This window comes from Colobus angolensis, unplaced genomic scaffold, assembly GCF_000951035.1.
Source record: "Colobus angolensis palliatus isolate OR3802 unplaced genomic scaffold, Cang.pa_1.0 Scaffold1293, whole genome shotgun sequence".
NCBI lineage: Eukaryota > Metazoa > Chordata > Mammalia > Primates > Cercopithecidae > Colobus > Colobus angolensis.
The window spans coordinates 6,083-27,365 of NW_012114175.1; the positions used below are offsets into that span (position 1 = coordinate 6,083).

General features: G+C 44.2%; 1 protein-coding gene across 2 annotated transcripts; it reads left to right on the forward strand.

The window, feature by feature from the left end:
- Positions 1-12,773: 12,773 nt before the first annotated feature.
- On the forward strand, positions 12,774-20,661 carry APEX2 (APEX nuclease (apurinic/apyrimidinic endonuclease) 2). Of its 2 annotated transcripts, XM_011933780.1 has the most exons (6): positions 12,774-13,636; positions 14,605-14,688; positions 15,308-15,488; positions 16,018-16,164; positions 16,713-16,782; positions 19,405-20,661. In XM_011933780.1, the coding sequence occupies exons 1-6, from the start codon at positions 13,480-13,482 to the stop codon at positions 20,320-20,322; spliced, it is 1,557 nt and encodes a 518-aa protein (XP_011789170.1). In that variant the 5' UTR covers positions 12,774-13,479; the 3' UTR covers positions 20,323-20,661. The 2 variants fall into 2 exon arrangements, with proteins under 2 accessions (XP_011789170.1, XP_011789171.1); XM_011933781.1 differs by lacking the exon at positions 15,308-15,488 and having other exon boundaries at positions 13,380-13,636; positions 19,405-20,660.
- Positions 20,662-21,283: the final 622 nt, after the last annotated feature.

Consider the following 21,283-nt stretch of genomic DNA (forward strand, 5'->3'; position numbering starts at 1 on the left):
TCCCCACAAAATACTAGCAAACTGAACCCAGGAATGTGTAAAAGGATTTATATGTATATATTAGATATATGTATATATTATAATACTTTATACATCACAATCAAGTTAGATTTATTATAGGAATGCAAGCTTGATTAACCTTTGAAAATCAATGCAATAGACCACATCAATAGAATTAAGGACAAAAACCATATGATCATCATAATAGGCACAGATAAAGCATTTGGGAAATTAAATATCCCTTCATGATAAAACCAACAACAAATTAAGACTAGAAGGAAATGTCCTAAACCTAACAAAAGACACCAATGAAAAACCCACAGCGACTATCACACTTAATGATGAAAGACTGAATGTTTCCCCCACGCCCCCTGCCAAGATCAGTAACAAGAGAAGGATATCTGTTTTCATCTCATCTTTTCAACATTCGAGTAGAGGTTATAACCAAGGTAATTAGGTAAGAAAAAGAAAATAAAAGGCATCCGGATTGGAAAGGAAGAGATGAAATTATTTCTATTTGTAGATAACATAATCTTGTATATAGAAAATCCCAAGGAATGCACTAAAAAACACTATTGGACCTAATAAATGAGTCCAGCAATGTTGCAGAATATAAGATCAATATACAAAAATCAATTACATTTACATAAAGTAGCCATGAGCAAACAAAATGAAATTAAGTAAAGCAATTGTATTTATAATAGCATCAAAACAATAAAATGCCTAAAAGAATACTTTAAAAAATGTAAAACACTCTGAAAACTACAAAACAATGCTTAAAATAAAGACCTAAGTAAATGCAACAACATCTCATGTTCAGGGACCTAAAACTTACTATTGTTAAGATGGTAATATTCCCTAACTAATCTATAGATTAAATGCAGCCTCTGTCAAAGTGTCAGCTTAATTCTTTGCAGAAATTAATAAATTGATCTTAAAATTTATATGGAAATGCAGAGGACCTAGAATAGCCAAAACAATCTTGAAAACCATCTGAAAAAGAACAAAAATAGAAGACATGCTTCCCAATTTCAAGATTTACTAAAAACTACAGTAATCAAGAATGTGTGGTACTGGTATAAGGACAGAGATACATAAACACCACTGGATTAGAACTGAGAGCCCAGAAGTAAACCCTTCAACTTATTATAGTCACCTGATTTTCATCAAGGGTGCCAAGACAATTAAGTAGGGGAAAAAAGAGTATTCAAAAAATGCTGCTAGGACAACTGGATATCTACATGCAAAAGAATGAAGCTGGATACCCATCTCACACCACAGGCAAATATTAACTCAGAATAAATTTAAAAACCTAAATGTAAGAACTAAGACTATAAAACTCTTAGAAAGAAGCCTAGGCATAAATCTTTGTGACTTCGCATGCTACAACATGGATTAACCTTGAAAACATCATGCCCAAAGAAACGAGCCAGATACAAAAGGCCACATACTGTATGACTCCCCTTTTATAAAATGTCCAGAACAGGCAAATCCTTAGAGACTGAAAGTAGATTAGTCGTTGCCAGGGGCTAAGGGGAGGGGGTCATCTGGAGTGAGTCTAGAGTATGGAATTCCTTTTTGGCATAAAGAAAATGTTCTGGAATTAGTGGTGATGGTTACACAACTATGTGAATATACTCAAAACCACTGCCTGTATACTTCAAAATGGTGAATTTTATGGTATGTGAATTATATCTCTATCAAAAACAATTTTTTTAAATGTAGGAAAACACATACCAGGCAAATATTAAGCTAAATAAAGCTAATAGGTATATTAGCTAGTAGGTATATTAATATGAGAAAAAAGATTGATTATAGGGCAAAAACATCAATGATACCAAATTACCAGGTATTACCAGAGTTAATAATTTCCTTACATGGTGATAAAATATTCAATTCACAAGGAAGATATAGCAATTCTAAATCTGTTTGTAACTACGAACTTTCAAGATTGACAGAAATACAAGGAGACATTAACAAATTTTCCATATCAACAGGCAGCCAAAACCCCAGAAGAATATAGAACATTTGAGCCAGATTAACAAACACAACTTAATCGAGGTATATAGTACACCAAACACAACTGTAAAATGCACATTCTTTTCAAGTGCTCATGGAACATTTACCAGAATTTTCCATAAGTTGGTCCATAAAGCAAGTATCAACAGATTTCAAAGAACTGAAATAATACAAAGTTTGTTCTCTGACTAGAATGGAATTAAAACGGAAATGACAAGAGCACTGATCTATCAAAACAGAAGCTGGTCCAAGGGCTGGCACCAAGTACTGGAGACCTCCTGCTGTGGTAGGCATTAATCCTTTAGTTGCTAGATGATAACCAGTAGGTCCTGGCTGTCCTGGGAAAGGATTTGAGGTGGCCAGGGTAACTGGGTAAGTGTCAGAGAGACTAAAAAAGCCTGGGACAGTGCCTACTTATAAAATGGACTAGAAATATTTTGAAAATTCATATGGCCATACGATTGTGAATCTGTGGAATATCAGCCCTGTTTAGTAGGCCAATTATAGCATTGGATATGTAAATTAGATGTACCATATGACCCAGCCATCCCACTACTGGGTATATACCCAAAGGATTATAAATTATTCTACTACAAAGACACATGCACACGTATGTTTATTGCGGCACTATTCACAATAGCAAAGACTTGGAATCAACCCAAATGTCCATCTGTGACAGACTGGATTAAGAAAATGTGGCATATATACACCATGGAATACTATGCAGCCATAAAAAAGGATGAGTTTGCGTCCTTTGTAGGGACATGGATGCAGCTGGAAACCATCATTCTTAGCAAACTATCACAAGAACAGAAAACCAAACACCGCATGTTCTCACTCATAGGTGGGAACTGAACAATGAGTTCACTTGGACTCGGGAAGGGGAACATCACACACGGGGGTCAGGAATGGGGCGGGGGGAGGGGGGAGGGATTGCATTGGGGAGTTATACCTGATATAAATGATGAATTGATGGGTGCTGACGAGTTGATGGGTGCAGCACACCAACATGGCACAAGTATACATATGTAACAAACCTGAACGTTATGCACATGTACCCTAGAACTTAAAGTATAATAAAAAAAAAAAAGAAAAGAAGAAAGTCTGAAAATGAATGACCTGAGCAGCATGCAACCCTACTAGTTAAAAAAGAGCAACAGAATGAATCCAAAGAAAGTAGGAGAAACAGAATAATGACGAAAAACTAGTTAAATAGAAAATAAAGATAACAGAAAGGATCAAAGAGTCAAAAGTTGATTATTTTAGAAGAATTATAAAAGTGTCAAACTTATAGCAAGATTGATCGAGAAGAAAAGAAGGTGCAAATAAACAATATAACAAAAGAGAAGCTATAACTACAAATGCAACAGAGATTTAAAAAAGATACAAAGATAAGAACTTTACACAAAATAAATTTGAAAACTGATGGGAAGTAGAAAAATTCCTAGAAAACCATGACTTAGGAAAGCTTAAGAAAGCTGACTTTAGTGGAAATAGCAAACTGAAAGGATTCTATAACTGATAAAAGAGATTGTATCAGTTAAAATATTAAAGGAGACACCAGGTCCAAATGGTTTTACCTGGAAATGCTGCCAGGTAAAATATTTGAGGAATGGCTAGTTCTGCAGACAACTTCTGTCAGAGGACAGAATGAAAGGAAATAGTTCCTACCTGATTTTATGAGGTTACTATAATCTTGACAGTCTTGGAAAAATTACAGGCCAATCTCTTTCCTGAGTAAAATGCTAAAATCCTAAACAAAATATTAGTGAAAGAAATTCAGAAGTTTTTATTTATCCCAGGACTGCAAGATTATTTCAACACAAGAAAAACTCTAATGTAATGTACCACATTAATGGGTTAAAATAGAAAATTAATGTCATTTCATTGAATACAGAAAACATGTTTAATAAAATTCAATATTCACTCATGTTTTAAAAATTGTACTGGCAAACTCAGAATACACAGGAACCTTTTTAACCTATTAAATGATATCTACCAAAAAAACTACAGCAAATTTACTCAATGGTGAAACTTAAAACCGGGATCAGCATAAGAATATACACTATTAACATTTCTTTTCAACATGTACTGCACATCTCGTGTGTGTGTATTAAAGGTGGGAGGTCTTAGCAGTGTAATAATATAAGAAAAAGATAAAAATAAGGATTGTGGGGAAAAATGAAAGCTATCATTTGCATACAAATTATCAAAACTCATAAGAAAGTTTAGCAGGTTTGCTAGTTACAAATTCATTACATGAAAAACAAGTACAGTTGTATACATTAGCAACATACTGCTATAAAATTTAATTTTCTAAAAAGGTACTATTTAACATAGCAACAAAAATAAGTCAAAAAAATCTTACAATGGCATGCAAGCCTTTTATAGATTAAATTATACAACTTCACTCAACATGAAAAAGTCTGAATATATGGAGTGATATACCATGTTTAGGGAAGACTCACCATCACAAAGACGGCAACTCTCCTCAAATTGATTTGATTTACAGATTGAATGTAATTTCCATCAAAATCCCAAAAGTTCTCTCTCTCTCTCTCTCATGTGTGTGTCTGTGTGTGTGTGCGTGTGTGTGTGTGTGTGTGTGTAACTTGGAAAGCTGATTCCAAAATTTATGGAGAAGAGCACTGGGCCAAGAATAGCCAAGACACTCCATAAGAAGGACAAGATGGAGGGACTTGCTCTAACAGGATAAAGGTACAAGAATGCCCATTGGATTATTGTTCATAATCAAAAATTAGAAACTACTCAAATGCTCAACAATAGTAAGATGGATAAATAAACTGTGGGATATTCACAAGGGGAATAAACAAACTACAACTGCTTGCAACAATAACATGTGTGGTTAACATAATGTTGGATGAGAAAAGAATATGCACAGCTGTTCAAGTACTTTACATGTTAATGTATTTAATCTTCAGAATAACATTAAGTGACTGTGTGTCTTCTAGAGAGGATGCTCCAAGAAAAAGGTGATTCAGACCTTACAGGGACGAATAGACTGGCCTCCCTAGCAAGAGGTGAACCAGACATTGCCCAGACTTGGCAACCACTATCTAAGTTTTTTTGCATCTATGGTCTGATAAAATTTAGTCAAATATTAATGAGTGACTGTCTTGTGCACACAGAGCCCCATTTTTGGCTATGGTGAGTGGTAGAGTGGAAGTGGCACAGAGTGACCATTTACTGAGTGACCATTTACATCTACTATGTGCCAGGATCAGGGCCTGATGTTGAGGATATGATGGTAAATAAGACCACACACCCACTTTCTTGTTTAAATAACAAGAACAATAAGAATTAGGATAATTAACAATTACTGAGTGTGTACTATGTGCTAGACACTCTTCTAAGCACGTCATATGCTTCAGCTCATCTAATCTTCACAACTACATTGTTATTAACTTCCTTTTACAGGTGAGGAAACAGAGAAGCCCAGAGAGGTTAAAAGAGTTGTCCAAGGTCACAGACACAGGGGGAGACAGAGCTGAGACTCAAACCTAAGCAGTCTGGATCCAGAACCTCTGAATCAGTGAATTACTCCCAATAACACTGGGTCATAGGCATTAATTCTGTTTTATAGCTGAGGGAAGTGATGCTCCAAACTAAAGTGAGCACGTATTTATTTTTCATCTTCTATTTGATAGAGACTATATTAGATGATTTATGTATATTATCTCTCCAACTTGAAAGACACAGTTCCCAGGACTATAAGCATTCTAGCTCTGGAGGACCCGTGTATGCAGAGAATGGCTTGCTTGTCAACTAAACAGCCCCTTGGAAAAGGCCAAGAGTGGCTGGCTGGGTGAGGGTACCTCTCAGCCTCCAGGCTCCTAGATCTCCAGTTGAGTGAGTGTGAGAGCTGGTGGAGATAAGAAAGAGAGAGAACAGAAGCCTAGTCTTTTTTGTCTCTCTTCCTCTACCCACACCCTACATCCTGTATATTATAACTATATTTAACATTCTATATGCTCCTGGATCCTCTAAGCAACTATTGCTACCCCCAATATCCCTAAGCCTGGGCCTCCTCTAGCATTAGCAGAGTGGAAACTCCGTTAGCTGGCCTTTGGGGTGTCTGAGTCCCACAGTCCACAGCTGCCTTATCTTAACCCACCTTATGGCCATTCAGGCCACAATCCCTGGGCTGGATGCACCTTGGTCCACCACTGTCGTCTGTTATCTATGGGAAATGGTATACTCCAGTTTCTTTTTAAATATGTCCAGGTTTTGTTTACTTTTCTTTTGCCCTTGATCTTTCTTAAATTTCCAAAGTGAGCACCACACCAGTGGGCTGGCCCTGAGAGACTGTCTCTCTCAAATTCCCAGAGCAGCAAGGAAGTTCATATGTGCCAGAAAGCCAACACTGGAGACAGGACATGAAGTGTTTCCCAACCTAGGCAGGTACAGGCTCAGAAAAGGCCTGAGAAAGGAGAGGAGCAATACTGACCAGTGATATGGCACTGTTGTGTACGCAGCACCTGTCCCCTGAGAGATGATGCCAGGAGCCATCACCTTATTTCACCCAGGCACTATCAGTCAGACAAGACCAACTCCCAGACACTTCACAGAAGTCACCAAAATGAAACATACTAGGCTATCACTGAACAGTCCTGAACTAGAAATCTTAATTCTAAACAAGAAGCATTCCAAACAGCTCTGCCTAAGAAATGAAAAGTTCCTAAAGATCCCTCTGATTAAGATGGTCTTAACCTAATCTTCCTTCTCTGTCTTCATCTCTTTCTTTCCGGTTGTCTTCTCTCTCATTCTTTCCTCACCTTTTTGACACTAGCCTCTATTTCATCCAGTTGTTCATCTACTCCAACTTTCAGGTTGAGGTGGGATTGTATGTTAAGGGGAGGTGCATCCTTGGCTCTTCTACACCCACTCTACCACCACCACCTTGAAACCCACGGAAGTAAACTCCACTTACAGCCCCTTCTCCGATGCAGCCTGCTGCTGCCGCTGCTGTGTGGAATCCAGATCTTCTGCAACCTGGTTTGGGTGAGCTCTCCCATCTCTGGAGACATCTTAGGAGTCGCAGCTAATGACATCACTGCCCACAAGGTACCCGGCCTCACTTCCTATCTTACTAGCTGTCTTTTCTCTCACTGTGGTCACAGCAGCAGGTGGACAGGGCTGGGACGGCAGGTGCACTGGGTTTCTAAGCCCTCTCAAAGTCTGTCTTCAGTCCCCTCTCCTCTTTCCTCTGGTCCTAGCCTGCCTCTGCTCCTGTATGTACTAGGGGTATTGGGTGCAGAGAGCAAGAGGTTGGGCAGAGGTCAGGAGAGGCCTCTGAACTCCAAGGGCTGTGTACATAGGAGGTAAGTTGGAGCCCAACAAGGAAGGCAGCCAGCAACACAGCCCAGGTCTGACCAGTCACTTCCCTCCAATGAAGACAAGACTAATAGAGTATGCAAATAAAAGACCAAAGATCATGTGCTTACAGCCTGTGTGGGGTAGAGAGGCAAAGGTGATGGAGGTAGGTCTCAGCGGCTTTCCCAGCTTTGAAATTAAAAAATGGGCCTAAGTAGAATGTCAAGCTCCAACCCAGAAATCAAGATTTACATCAGAAATGCAAGGTTCCCAAGGACAAAAACACAAACACAAAGTCCCTACTGGGGAATGCAGTGTTTTGAGCTGGCAATTAGAGGCCCAAACTAGACATGGAAGGTGCATTACTTCTCTGCTTCCCCGACCCAAAATGGCCTTGCATCCCTTGTCTTCTCTGGATTCTGCTGCCTTCCTTGCCACAGGGCCTCTCCCACCTGAAATGTGCTGCCTGGGGTACTTTTGAAGAGATGGGCACTATCTGATCATCTTTCTACTCTCTCCAGCCAAGGGCTAAATAAATAGGAGTAAACTGACACCTTTGGAAGAGTGCAGCCATTGCCTGGGGCTGGAGGTGGGGGAATGGTAAGCTCTGCCCACACGGCTGTCAGCCACGTCAGATTCCCTAAGGAGAATGACACTGGCATCATGAACTGATAGAAAATTTCACTAAAGTTCCTCATGCCAAGCCATTAGGATGGAGATTTAAGAGGGTGGAGGCTGCAGCAGGGAGCAAAGAGCAATGGCCTCAAAGTAGGACAAGTCCATAGGCCAGAGCCATCCAGCCCAGATGAGTCACCCTCACTTGCCCCCTCTCTCCCTCCCCTGACCCGTTGTTTTGAGGCTTTTATGTGTAGAACTCATAGAACTGCACAGCTTGCCTGGAAGATGCGCAAGTGTGCTCTTACTTCACTCTTCTGCAACCTTCCCACCCCCAGTGAACCTCCAATGATTGGCTACGAGGAAGCTCAACTTTCTTCCACTGAGCTGGGCTACACAAGGACAATCTCTTGGGGACAGAAATTTCCAATCCCTGCCCTCAAATGCTCTCAGTTCCACTTTGCCTTTTAAGAAGTTCCCTAAAATACATTTGCAAGCCTTAGTCTACACAAGGGTCAGATTTCCTCCAGTTGTTGTGTATAAATCATACCAATTTTTTAATACATTCCAGAGCCCACCTATCTAAATGAATCAACTGAGACAGCAGATTATGATGGTTAAGAGCAATAGGCTCTAGAGCCATATTTCTTGAGTGGAATCCTACCTCTGCCCCTTGTTGGCTATGAGACAATGAGCAGAAGACTAAACTTTTCAGTGCTTCAGTTTTCTTATCTGGAACATGGGAATGATAGGAGCACCTACCCTCCTTAGGATTGTTGAAGATTCAATGTGTTAAAAAATGTAAAGCAATCTGGGAAATGTTAAAAATATATTATCTAACACTGTTACTCCCTGTGGGAGTGTAAATGATAAGACACCTCTTTGACTAACCTGAAACTTCTACTGTAATGCTGACCATACAGAAAACCCTCAGTTAAGGAAACTTACAATATTATGGCAAAGGTTTAACATTTATAATACGCAAAGAGCTCCTGCAAATCAATTAGAAGGATGAATTTGGTTTTACTCTTTTGATTTTGCATAAAGACTTGTGAGATCATTTCATCTCACTCTCTCAGGTAAGAAAATTGAGGTCTAGAAATATTTTTCTAGAAATATCCTAAGGTCATGTAGCAAATCAGTGGCGAAGTCAGGAATAGAACACTAGGGACCTAATTTCTCCCAGGCCAGGGCTTTTCTTTAATTAATCAAACACACCTGATCTAAGAATGTGGTCTTACAGGTTAGCTCAGAATCTCTAGAGTCTCAGAACTAGACTTTGTAAGAGATACAACTCTTTTAATTCTAATAAATTTCCTGTTATAAATCTGTTAATATTAATAATCTTAATTATAACCCTTTCCCTGTATGTTTTCCATTGCCCACAAAGCAACAACATATCCCTTATCTTATTTGATCCTTACAAACATCCTTGTTAGCCTTACAGGGAAACTGAAGTCTGGGGAGGGGAAGTGGCATGTTCAAGGTAATCTAGCTGGTCACATGAACGTCTCTTCTATGTTTACAATTTTGTCCCCATGACCCTGCCAACAGGCAGAAGGATAATTTTAGCAGCAGGAAATCAGATAGGAAGCTGGCAGGCTTTTGACAAAGTCTGAAAGGGTAAACCTGGGGTCCAGGCTCTAAAACCTAACTTAAAATTGCCTGGAATTAGCTATGAGATTCCTCACTGTACCAATTCTGATCCCAGAAGCAGGAGACCAAAACAAGCTTTACGGAAAGACCTCAGCTTGGTACTCAAGACTTCTCAATCAAGCTTCAGCCTACCTGTCCAGCCATGTCTCTCAGATTTCCATCCTTAAACTTCACTGGCTGACTCACTGGGCCCCAAAATACATGGTGTGTTTTCCTGTTTCTTGGCCTTTGCTCCGCCTGAAATGCCATTTTTTCTCCTTCTATTCCCAACACAATCTGACCCACTTTTCAAGGTCCGGTTTGATGTTCACTTCCTTTGGGAAGTGACCCCTGTACCCTTGGGACAGGCCTTGTCTTTGGTTCTTATATTGCCCACCTGCTCCTATCTGAGCAAGTATCCACCAGTATTTTCCTGGTCTGCTTCCCCACTAGACTATGAACTCCTTGGGGATGGAGACTAGATCTCAGTGATCCGTAATTTGTGTTTCCAGTGTCCAATTCAGGTCTTGGCACAGAGGACAGAGGAGACACTTGCTTATTGTGTTTGTGCAATCTACATCTCTCTGCCCCAGATGAGATGAACTTGTGGACAACTAATCCTAGTTCAACAAGGTAAATATTATAACAGAGAGCTGTGCAGGGAATTGGATGGGAGAACTAACTTGTCTGAGGTAGGAGGTGACATCTAGAAAGGTTTCTCTCCCTTGAATGGGACAGAAACAGATAAACACAAGAATTAAGTCCTCTCTGAAAAGGGCCAATGAACTCGTGGCAGAGAAAGGGTTCAGTCAGTACCAGATTCTCATTCAAGACCAAGCTCTGACCTGTAGCTCTTGGTCTAAAATTCTAAAATGGGGCTAACTCTAGGGAAGAAAAGATTACAATGTGATTTCCCAAGGCCCCCAGATCCTGACCCTGTACCCCTCCCAAAGTAAAGGGCATGTGTATGGGGGGAGAATCCTATGTAAAGGAGCATATGACAGTGCTGATGGATAATAAAGTCATGAATGGGGTCTTCCTATTGGTAGCTCTCAGACTGTTTGGGTATGAATGCATTTGTGGAGAATGAAGGTGTGAGGGGAGATCGACCACACACTTACAAGCTAGGTGCATGTATATGAGTGTCAGGCCTTCTGTGACAGGAGTCTATGATCCCCTTCCTTCTCAGCCACTGTCCTGGCCCACCATCTCTCCACTGTTTTCAGCCTCATGCCTGTGCCCCAAACCTCACTGAATCCTAGTCCTGGAAGCGGCTCTCCACAGACCGTAGTCGCACAGGGAGAAGAGCAGCTGGAAGATTTTGGGTGGGATTGCTTGTGGAGCCTATATAAAAAAGCAAGATCACTACTTTTAGAGCGAGGAAGTCCCGAAATGTCTCCAAGGAGCTTTGGTTTCTGCCTTTCCACCCTTCTTGATTGTGACAGCCCTCTGAGGAACGTTGGCTAGAGACTTTGATTTCCATTTTACTGAGGAAGCTACTGATGCCCAGAGAAGCTAGAGAGTTTGTTCAAAGCGCCACAGCAAATCAACCCTACTTTACACATCAGTGGGGAGGTAAGAGCTATAATCTCAATCACTCAGTTCATTCAAAACCAGACCAGAACAAGTTAGAGAGACTTTCACAAGTGCTAGGGAATTGCCCTAGGGGCCAGGGTCCCACAAAGGCCAGAATGGATTTTTAAAAATATACAGATATATAAATAGGTTACATATAATCTTTTCCCCCACTTTTCCATGCCCTTTAATGCACACGTCAACCAACCATCTATGAAAAGAAAACTTTCCAGAGGGCCTGAAGAATGCATGTGGATTTGTGTAACTCCTGCCTACTTTCCCTTCTTTCTCACCTACCTTTTATTCTAGAGGTTTTTTCTTCCATCGCTAATTATCCAACACTCGGTTGTCTTGCATTTACAGACCCCTAAGGCAGGTCCAGTGGGTGACATCAAAGAGGAAGCCTGGAGGTGTTCGTTGGTTCCCTGAGAAGGCTGAGGATGTACCCTTGTTAAGTGAGGGGGGGGGTATGTGCTCTGTTGAAATATCAGCTGTTGTAGTTGCCAAAGAAGTTCCTGAGCCACCCGAAGCCTTTTCTCTTCAGTCCAACCATGTGTTCACCTTGCCCCAAAGGTCAGAACTAATATTAACAAGCCACTGCAGAATAGGGAAATTAAAACCAGCTATGGAGACAGGCAAGTTCTGGATTTCGCTGGGGCTGAGTTTCAGATTGGTCTTCAGCGTAAATGGGCATAATGTCTTACTGGAAAGCAATCTGACAATATGAAGCAAGAGCAATAAAAATGTTCATTTCCTTTGTCCTAGTTGTCACGTTCATGGGAGTCAATTCTGAGTCAATAACCCCTGAAGCATGAAAAAGCTTAGGACACACAAATTTTTATTTTAATCACAGAGCTATTTTCTGATAGAACAACTGGTAAATTTAAGTCCTCCAGGAGGAAAAGCAGTTTACTGCGTCTTTGCTATAACCATTGAGGACGATGGTTCTAACACTTAAATTCTGGGGAAAAAATAATTATGCTGCAATTCTGGGTGAGGAACCTAAAGATGCATCGTTATGCTTTTCTCTGGACATTGGGCATATCCATTACTTCTATTTTTTGTGCTCTCAAAAACAAGCCATGAACCTGTTGATGCTCTTGCTATTTATTCTTCTTTGTTCATTCATTCACCTGACAAACATCTATTGCTTCCCAATATATACTGTGTCCAGTATTAGGGGATGGGCTAACAAGATGAACCAGACATGGTCATTGTTCTCAAGCTGGTGACAGTCTAGTGGCAGCAGAAATAGAAGTCAATGATAGCTGTGTATTATAAGTACTGTGACAGAATGGACCACAGGGTGCCGTGGGGCCCCAGAGGAAAAGACTTAACTGGGGTGGTGTGTGGTTAGTAAAAACACTCAGAAAAGTAATCCTTGAGCTAATTAAGATAGGGTTTGAATCCTGGCTCTACTACTTCAGTGTAAGAGAGACTGAACTGTGAGAATGAAGTGAATTCACTCGACATCTCTAACTTAGCCTCAATGCCCCAAACAGGGCTGTCCTGAGAATTAAATGCGATAACATATACAGAAGAGCCATGGATGCATCTGGAGACAGTGCTGCTCACGAGCTTCCATTTCCTGGGCCTCGATTTCACTTATCTGAGAAACAGAACCAAGAGTAAGGATGTGTCCGGCTACATCCTTCGGAATGTTAAGAGCCCAGACAAATAAAAGCTACAGGGCAGGCTTGAGACAGCCTCCTCCTCCTCCCCTCTGCCCCAATAAAGCCAAAGGCCCTCCTCCTAAGTCTTATCTCAGTGGAGCGACTCTTACTGCTCCCTCCTCCAACCATGAACCTCCCTTTGCCCCATCCAACGCGAGCACTTAGCACCACCTACTCCTGGGGCGCAAGCGCGGCAGCCATCTGTGCACTTAGGTGGGCGGTCCGTCGCATTGAGGGCGGGGCTTTGGCTGCTGAGCAGTTCCGCTCAGGGTCGCCTAAAAAGTGGCAAAAACTGGACGCACCACGTGGACTTCTGAGTAGAGGAAAAACGCACTGAGACTCAGGTGTCCGAGCGGAACGCGCGGCAGCCCAACTGGAAACTCCTTTCGCCATTCATTGACCCTAGGCTTCCGCTCTGCTTCTTTCAGCGTCCACCCAGTTCTTCCTCCCGCCAATGAGAACTGAGGAAGTTGAAGCCCCCGCCCGACGTGCGTCAGACGCTTTTGCGGTACGCACGAGAACGCCTGCGCAAACGCGCCCGGAAGGCGGGCGTGGCCAACTTCTGAAGAGCGAGCTACTCGCTCGCGCCTAGTTTGGCGCGGGCTGGGAGGTGTGCCAGCGCGTTAAGATGTTGCGCGTGGTGAGCTGGAACATCAATGGGATTCGGAGACCCGTGCAAGGGGTGGCAAATCAGGAACCCAGCAACTGTGCCGCCGTGGCTGTGGGGCGCATTTTGGGCGAGCTGGATGCCGATATCGTCTGTCTCCAGGAAACCAAAGTGACCAGTGAGCGCTCTGGATTCCAGGATCCCTGCATACTTTTTCTTTCCCGCTAACTTTTGCCCCCTGTCCCATGTAAAATTTTACTTTCCCAGTTTCCTATTCTTAGAGTCCTGCCCTTAGACCCAGGTCTCTTCCCTCTTAAACTCCCATTTCCCACCTTAGCTAGATCCCCAGTTGCACTCCATTTCCTGTCTTCAGCAAATTAGCTCCTTCTCGAAACCCAATATCTAGTCAGATTCCCACTCATTCTCTGGCCCCAAACTCAGTCCCCTGAATTTCCTCCTTCCATACGCTGTCCATCTCCCCGCCACCAAGTCAGACCCCCGAATTCTTCATCCTTGCCCCAAGCTCAGATCCTCTAATTCCCACCCCACCTTTGACCCCAGCTCAGTCTTTCTAATTGCCTCCTTTTCACACCTCCAGCTCAGAACCCCGTACCCCTTATCTATCCCCATCTCTCCTCCCAGCTGAAAGTCCCTAATTCCCACCTCATTTCCCACCCCAAGCTTAGATGTCCTCTTATTTCTTCACCCTCCTGTCTCCCCTCAGAATCCCCTAATTCCTTTTCCCTCCATCCCCAGTTCAGATCCCCTAATTCCCTCTCTCTTACCTCTCACCCTTAGCTCAGATTCCCACTGTCCTCTCATATGTCCATCCCCACCCCCAGCTCCCTCCCATCGTCCAGACCCCCAGGCTTAGCTCTGATTCTTTCCCTCTCCCATCTAATTCTCCACCTCCACTTCATAGTTTCTAACCACCCCCGCCAGTCTTCTAATTCTGATATCAATTTCCTCTCTGACATTTCCCATCTTTCTAGGTGGTCCTATACTCGTAGATACTTCATTCCTGTCAACCCCAACTCCGGCTCTGATGTGTGCAAGGAATTAGCCTACAACTGTAATTCCAGGCCTTTGTGTTTCTCGGATGCTAGTTTTACCTCTGACTTAATCTTACATTTTTTTTTTCCCTAGGGGATGCACTGACAGAGCCCCTGGCTATCGTTGAGGGTTATAACTCCTATTTCAGCTTCAGCCGCAACCGTAGCGGCTATTCTGGTAAATGGGGCTTTCTGTGGACTTTAAATTAGTGATGGAGGCAGATGGGGAAAAGGGTTTCCAATATTTGATGAGAGGGTAATAAGAAATTTAGACATTTAGTTTACAGAGCTAAAGCTGCATAATAGTAAATTATGTGAAATATAATTTTTATGGATAGAATTATCCTGCTGGACCTCAGAAGTACAGTAGTAGTGTGGTGCTTAATTGTGTGAACTGTGGAGCCAGAAGCCCAGGGTTTGAATCGTGGCTCATTTCCTAGCTGTGCACCCTCTGGCAAGTTACATTACCTCTTGGTGCCTCAGGTTCCTCAGCTAGAAAATGAGGATAATGTTTACCTTCTAGGGCTGTTACGAGGATTAAATGAATTAATTCATGTGATAATAATAATTGCTAGTACTTCTCAAGCACTCACCATGTATCAATGTAAAACACTTAGAACATTCTGTGGCTTTTTTAGATGCAGGAACTGAGACTCCAGGGTTTGAATAAGGTTCCCCAAGAACCACACTTTATGAAGATGACTTAGGTGACCTGTGTGGGGACAATTGGAGTGGGACAGGCTGTGCAACAGGCTATTGACTGCCAGGTCTGCTCAGAGTACCCTGTCTGTTCCCAGGTGTAGCCACTTTCTGTAAGGACAACGCTACCCCAGTGGCTGCTGAAGAAGGCCTGAGTGGCCTGCTTGCCACCCAGAATGGGAATGTTGGTTGCTATGGAAACATGGATGAGTTTACCCAAGAGGAACTCCGGGCTCTGGATAGTGAGGGCCGGGCCCTCCTCACACAGCATAAGATCCGGTAATAGCTCATATCTCCCTGCTACTGAGCACTGCTGGTGCTACTCTTTGAGTATGAAGATTCTAAGGCTTGCCCTGTAAACATACATGTACCGTGGTGAAGTTCCCAAATTTGCCTTTCCTGATTTAGTCCTGGCTGGGCTGCTCAATGTGTGACCCTGGCAAATTTTTCCACCTCTGAGGCTTGAGTTTCCATCTCGACAGTGCGAGGCTGGCCTGGTGATCCAGCCCTTATTACCATAGACATCTCAAAAGCAACTTAGTGCTGAACTCACTGCCCCAGGTTTCTCTCTTTCTGGGTGTTCTCTTTGTGAATAGCAGCGCCATTACCTGGTGGTCATCCTTAGATGTCCCTCTCCCTGCCTTACCAGTAGTCAGTCCCCAAGTCCTTCATGTCAGCTCATTTGTGTCTCTTTAACCCCTTTCTTTTCCATCCCAGACAGTCACCAAATGGAAGCCATGTGGTATGGGGAAGGGACAGAAGGGGAGGTTTGAAACTGACCTCTTTTGAAGGTTTCTCTTTTCTCCAGCACATGGGAAGGGAAGGAGAGGATCTTGACCCTAATCAACGTGTACTGCCCCCATGCGGACCCTGGGAGGCCTGAGCGGCTAGTCTTTAAGATGCGCTTCTATCGTTTGCTGCAAATCCGAGCAGAAGCCCTCCTGGCGGCAGGCAGGTACTGCAAGCCTAGGCAGCAAGGCTTCCTTGAGTTGGTCCTGGGTGCCCAGCCCTGTGTTAAGCTCCATTGAAAGGGATATTGACCCTTTCCAAAGAACTCAGAGACAAAGGGATATCGTTTCTACCCCATAGAATAGTTTTAAGGGTGAAATGAGATGAGAATGGTAAAGTTCCTGGAAGCAAAGGAAAGTCTTGTTCCAGGGAAGGACAGGAAAGTGAGGGTGGGTTAGAGCAATCAAGGGGAGGTGGTATTTGAGCTCACCTCCCCTTGATTGAAGGATAAGAAAAATGCCCATTAGGTACTGATCAGTGAGGCAGTCATGTCAAACATGGAACACTGTCACCTTTGGAGATCAGAATTGGGTTGGTCAGATATGAAAGGCAGCAAGATTGTGGTAAGATTGGAGAGGTAGGCTGCTATGAGTTGCTGTTGGCTAGGAAGCCTCAATATGGGAGGTGGCCTGTCTGAGCTCATGGGCCCAGGAAAAAGTATACGGGCCAGGACTGCTGCACCCCTTTCTAACAATCCCATATTGTGTTTTTCAGCCATGTGATCATTCTGGGTGACCTGAATACAGCCCACCGCCCCATTGACCACTGGGACGCAGTCAACCTGGTAAGGCTACCTCTAGGTGCCTGGCCCCACTTGACTGATTCTGTTTGTACAGCCAACCAATGCTGAGTTTTTGGCCCAGGGACAGCTTCCTTTATGGGAAAGTGGAGCTTGGTTTGCAATACTATTCTTATAGTACTGAGGATTGGTCGTTCATTCAATAGACAATACTGACTCTGCCACATACTGAGGACTCAGGAGTCAGATCCAACTCTTGGCTCCTAGGAGCTGTCTAGCATGGTGGTGGGCTACAGACACATGGCTGGCCAATTACAGGATGGTATTCTCAGAGCAGAGACACAGATGGCATCCCAGAAAGCTACGGGAGCTCAGAGATGGGAGTCCTAGGTGAGCTCAGACATCAGGACAGGCAGCTGAAAATGGCTGAATCTTAACAGACAAGTAGAACAGCTTTGAAGTAGTGAAGCATTTTAGCATGGACAAAGGTTTCAAGGTGAGAATTTGCATTGTGTGCTTGGGGAACCACAAGTCCCTTTCTTCTCAGTGACACGGGAAGGGAGGTGAGCGGCAGAAGGTGGGGCTGGAGAGTTGTTGGGAGTCAGATGTTTTCAAGGACTGTGAATTCCACATTGCCTTGGTCATTTCCTTAATACACTGTGTTTCTTGTTTATGAACTTTCAGTACCTCCTGGTTACCTCTGTGATACAGAGAAAACATGGAGACCTAGCATTCAAGGCTGTCCATGGACTGTGACCTGTCTCTATTTCCACCTTCAGTGTCCCTACACATTTTGTCCTCTCTAGACAGGTTGTCTCCTGTCGGCCTGTTGTAAAAGTTATTCTCATTCTGGCTTTTCTCAGTGTGCCCTGAATTGGTGGACATGACCCCGTCTTTGTCTTTTTGTTATATGAGCCTCTTATCTCTAAGTCCCCCTAGGCCCATGGTTTTCAGCCCCTAACTGCATATTAGAACAAAAATATCAATATCTTAGCACTTCTGCAGACTAATGAACTCAGAACTCTCGGCTGTGGGGCCAGGGTAGTGGCACGTTCTAAAAGCCCCCAGTGTGACTTTATCGTGCAGCCAGGCTTGAGAACCACTGCCCTAGAATCTACAAGCCAGCTCTCATCTTGGCTTGCCTTATGTCTCATGATGGGGGATCAGTGATTTATGTTGGCACAGTCCCACTCAGCACTGGGCTTGGCTTAGAGAAGGACCATGGGAATATTCCTTGATTAGTTTGCAGAAGAGCTACATAAATGTAGATATGGCTTCCAGCTGGGAAATGAGCAGAAGTGAGAGAATGGTGGTGGTGTTGTGGTGGGGAGCGGAGAGAACGCTACAAAGTGCAAGCCTTCAGTCCCTCCCTGCCTCATTCCTCTTATGCATTCATTCAGTGTGTTGTTTCAGATTCCTGTGATAGCATCATACACCTTTATGCCTTCTCTACTTAGTTCAGAGGTAGCCTAGATCTCTCATGTATACCTCCTTCATTTTCTCCTCTAGGGAAAGAGAACTAATAGTGCCAGCTAAGATGACTTACAGTCTTTCCAAAATAGCAGAACATATCCACTTTCCACCAGGCTTGCTCTTTTAGTCTTGTCGTTTCTCTAAATGGCACTGTCATCCCCTTGGTTGCTTCAACTTAAAGCCTAGGAATTGTGCTAGTGTTGTCTTTCTTTCTTACTCCACTTCCCACATTCAGTTAGTCTGCAAGTACTGTTGATTCTAGCTACAAATCATCTCATAATTTCATGTCTCTGTCTCCTCTGGCACCCACCCTAGCCCAAGTGACCATCATCTTGCTTGCATTGTGACTATGGCAGCCATTTCCTGCTGGTATTCTGGTCTCAAGTCTGGTCTTTCCTCAAGTCTTTTGGGTACGCAGCATACTCCCTCCACAGGCCCAGCACAGAGACTGTTCTTAAAGTTAGGAGCACCCTCCACCTAGGTTACTCTTGCTCAGCCCGCACACCTCCCCTCCAGATCACTTCTCGAAAGGAAGTCTCCTTGGTCCCCAGGAGTAGATCAGGTTCCTACTTTGTCCCTGGCATCATGCTTGGCACATAATAGGTATTCCATGAACATTCCTTGCATTGAATGAGTGGGTGGGTAGGTGGAGTGAATGGATGGACTGATGGATGATGGATTGGGGATCAGAGCCTAAGGAAGTATTCAGACCTGGATCCTTGCAGGTCCTCAGCTCAGAAGGTAGGAATGGTCATTGAGGGCTTTGACACACTAGATAAACCAAATAGTGCCAGAGGGTTTGAAGGAAGAAGCTGACAGTCTTCCTAACTCTTAACCCCAGCCCTACTTCCTAGAGGCAAACGCTTTTTTAACTTCCTGTTTTCCGTCATTTTAAAAAGCAGTTCTGGGAATTGCTCTGATTAAATAAACTTTCAGATTTGCCATTGATGGACCAATGCAAGATAAATGCAAGCTCGTGCAGAGGGAAAAAGAAGCATGGTCTTTTAAATCAGTAAGGATGAAAATCAGAATCCCAGCTCTGCCAATTCTGGACTGTGTGACCTTCAGCAGTAGTCCTCTTGGGACAACCAAATTTTCTTATTTGCAAAATGCAGCAGTTAGTCTAAGTCCCTTCCAGTTCTAGGTATCTAGTTCTGTCTCTCTCTCTTCCAACCCCCTTTCCTCCTCACCTAGGAATGCTTTGAAGAGGACCCAGGGCGCAAGTGGATGGACAGCTTGCTCAGTAACTTGGGGTGCCAGTCTGCCTCTCATGTAGGGCCCTTCATTGATAGCTACCGCTGCTTCCAACCAAAGCAGGAGGGGGCCTTCACCTGCTGGTCAGCAGTGACTGGCGCCCGCCATCTCAACTATGGCTCCCGACTTGACTATGTGCTAGGGGACAGGACCCTGGTCATAGACACCTTTCAGGCCTCTTTCCTGCTGCCTGAGGTGATGGGCTCTGACCACTGCCCTGTGGGTGCAGTCTTGAGCGTGTCCTCTGTACCTGCAAAACAGTGCCCACCTCTGTGCACCCGCTTCCTCCCTGAGTTTGCAGGCACCCAGCTCAAGATCCTTCGCTTCCTAGTTCCTCTCGAACAAAGTCCTGTGTTGGAGCAGTCAGTGCTGCAGCACAACAATCAAACCCGGGTACAGACGTGCCAAAACAAAGCCCAAGTGCACTCAACCAGGCCTCGGCCTAGTCAGGCTGGCTCTGGCAGAGGCCAGAAAAACCTGAAGAGCTACTTTCAGCCCTCCCCTAACTTTCCCCAAGCCTCTCCTGACATAGAACTGCCTAGCCCACCACTGATGAGCACCCTCATGACCCCGAAGACTCCAGAAGAGGAAGCAGTGGCCAAAGTGGTGAAGGGGCGGGCCAAGGCTTCAGAAGCCAAAGATGAGAAGGAGGTACGGATCTCATTCTGGAAGTCTGTGCTGGTGGGGCCCTTGCGCACACCCCTCTGTGGGGGCCACAGGGAGCCATGTGTGATGCGTACTGTGAAGAAGCCAGGACCCAACCTGGGCCGCCACTTCTACATGTGTGCCAGGCCCCGGGGTCCTCCCACTGATCCCTCCTCCCGGTGCAACTTCTTCCTCTGGAGCAGGCCCAGCTGAACCAATGGAGGCCTGGAGACGTCTGGCATAGTCACCCCTGCATGTGATCTGAGGCCAGCTCCCCTTCCCTGAGCTGCCTCCTGCTTCTCCCCGAAAGTCTACCCTTCTCTTCCTCTTCTAAGCCCTCTCTTCCTCACTGAGCTTCCTACCTAGCTCCTTGTTGGTGAGCTTTTTGCGTCTTAATCCTGTGACCCAGCCCGCTACACCACTTTCCACCTTCCTGTCTGAAGTACACGGACACTGGCTGCCCCGGGAAGTTGTGTGATTTTAAATCACTTCTGTCTTTGCTGGAAAATGTATTTGTGCATAAATAAAGTCTGTGTATTTGTTTCAGGGTTGCACTTTGAGTGGACATTGTGGATGTACTCCATAAAGTTGAGTCAAAGAAGCTATCTCAATGCTGGGTTTGCCAGCTGGCTGTAGCCCAATAATATAATTCCCAGGGAAAGGGGAGGAGGGAGGAGGGAATAGTGAGGAGTGAGGAGCAGTGCTCACCATTCTCTGCTTAGTTGTAGGAGTTTACTGTACTGCTGCGGTTAAATCAGCAAGGGAGGTGGGCTATGTAGCCTTAAACCAGAGCTTTCCAACTAGTGTGCCCCACAGCTGCACCAGTGGGTTACAGAGTTGAAAGAAATAGGGTCCTCAGCTCTCAGCATTGCCAGGCAGGGCCTGAGATCACACAAGTCTCAGGGAAGATCACCTCCTTAGCAAGTAGTATCATTAGTGCCCCTAAGTGTGCCATGGAAATGTTTCCCGTATACTGTGACCTGGAAAGTGGAAGCATTGCTTTGAACACAGTGCTTGCTCTAGCCAAGCCTCTTCTCACCTGTGAAAATGGGACTGGTAGACTGGGCGCAGTGGCACACGCCTGTAATCCCAGCACTTTGGGAGGCCGAGGTGGGTGGATCACCTGAAGTCAGGAGTTCACAACCAGCCTAACATGGTGAAACCCTGTCTCTAC

Excerpts from the sequence above, each read along its gene's own strand:
- APEX2 (XM_011933780.1), top strand. The coding sequence starts at position 13,480 with ATGTTGCGCGTGGTGAGCTGGAACATCAATGGGATTCGGAGACCCGTG. Across the intron at positions 14,689-15,307 it reads CAACCGTAGCGGCTATTCTG|GTGTAGCCACTTTCTGTAAG; the intron begins GTAAATGGGGCT and ends GTCTGTTCCCAG. Across the intron at positions 15,489-16,017 it reads CTCACACAGCATAAGATCCG|CACATGGGAAGGGAAGGAGA; the intron begins GTAATAGCTCAT and ends TCTTTTCTCCAG.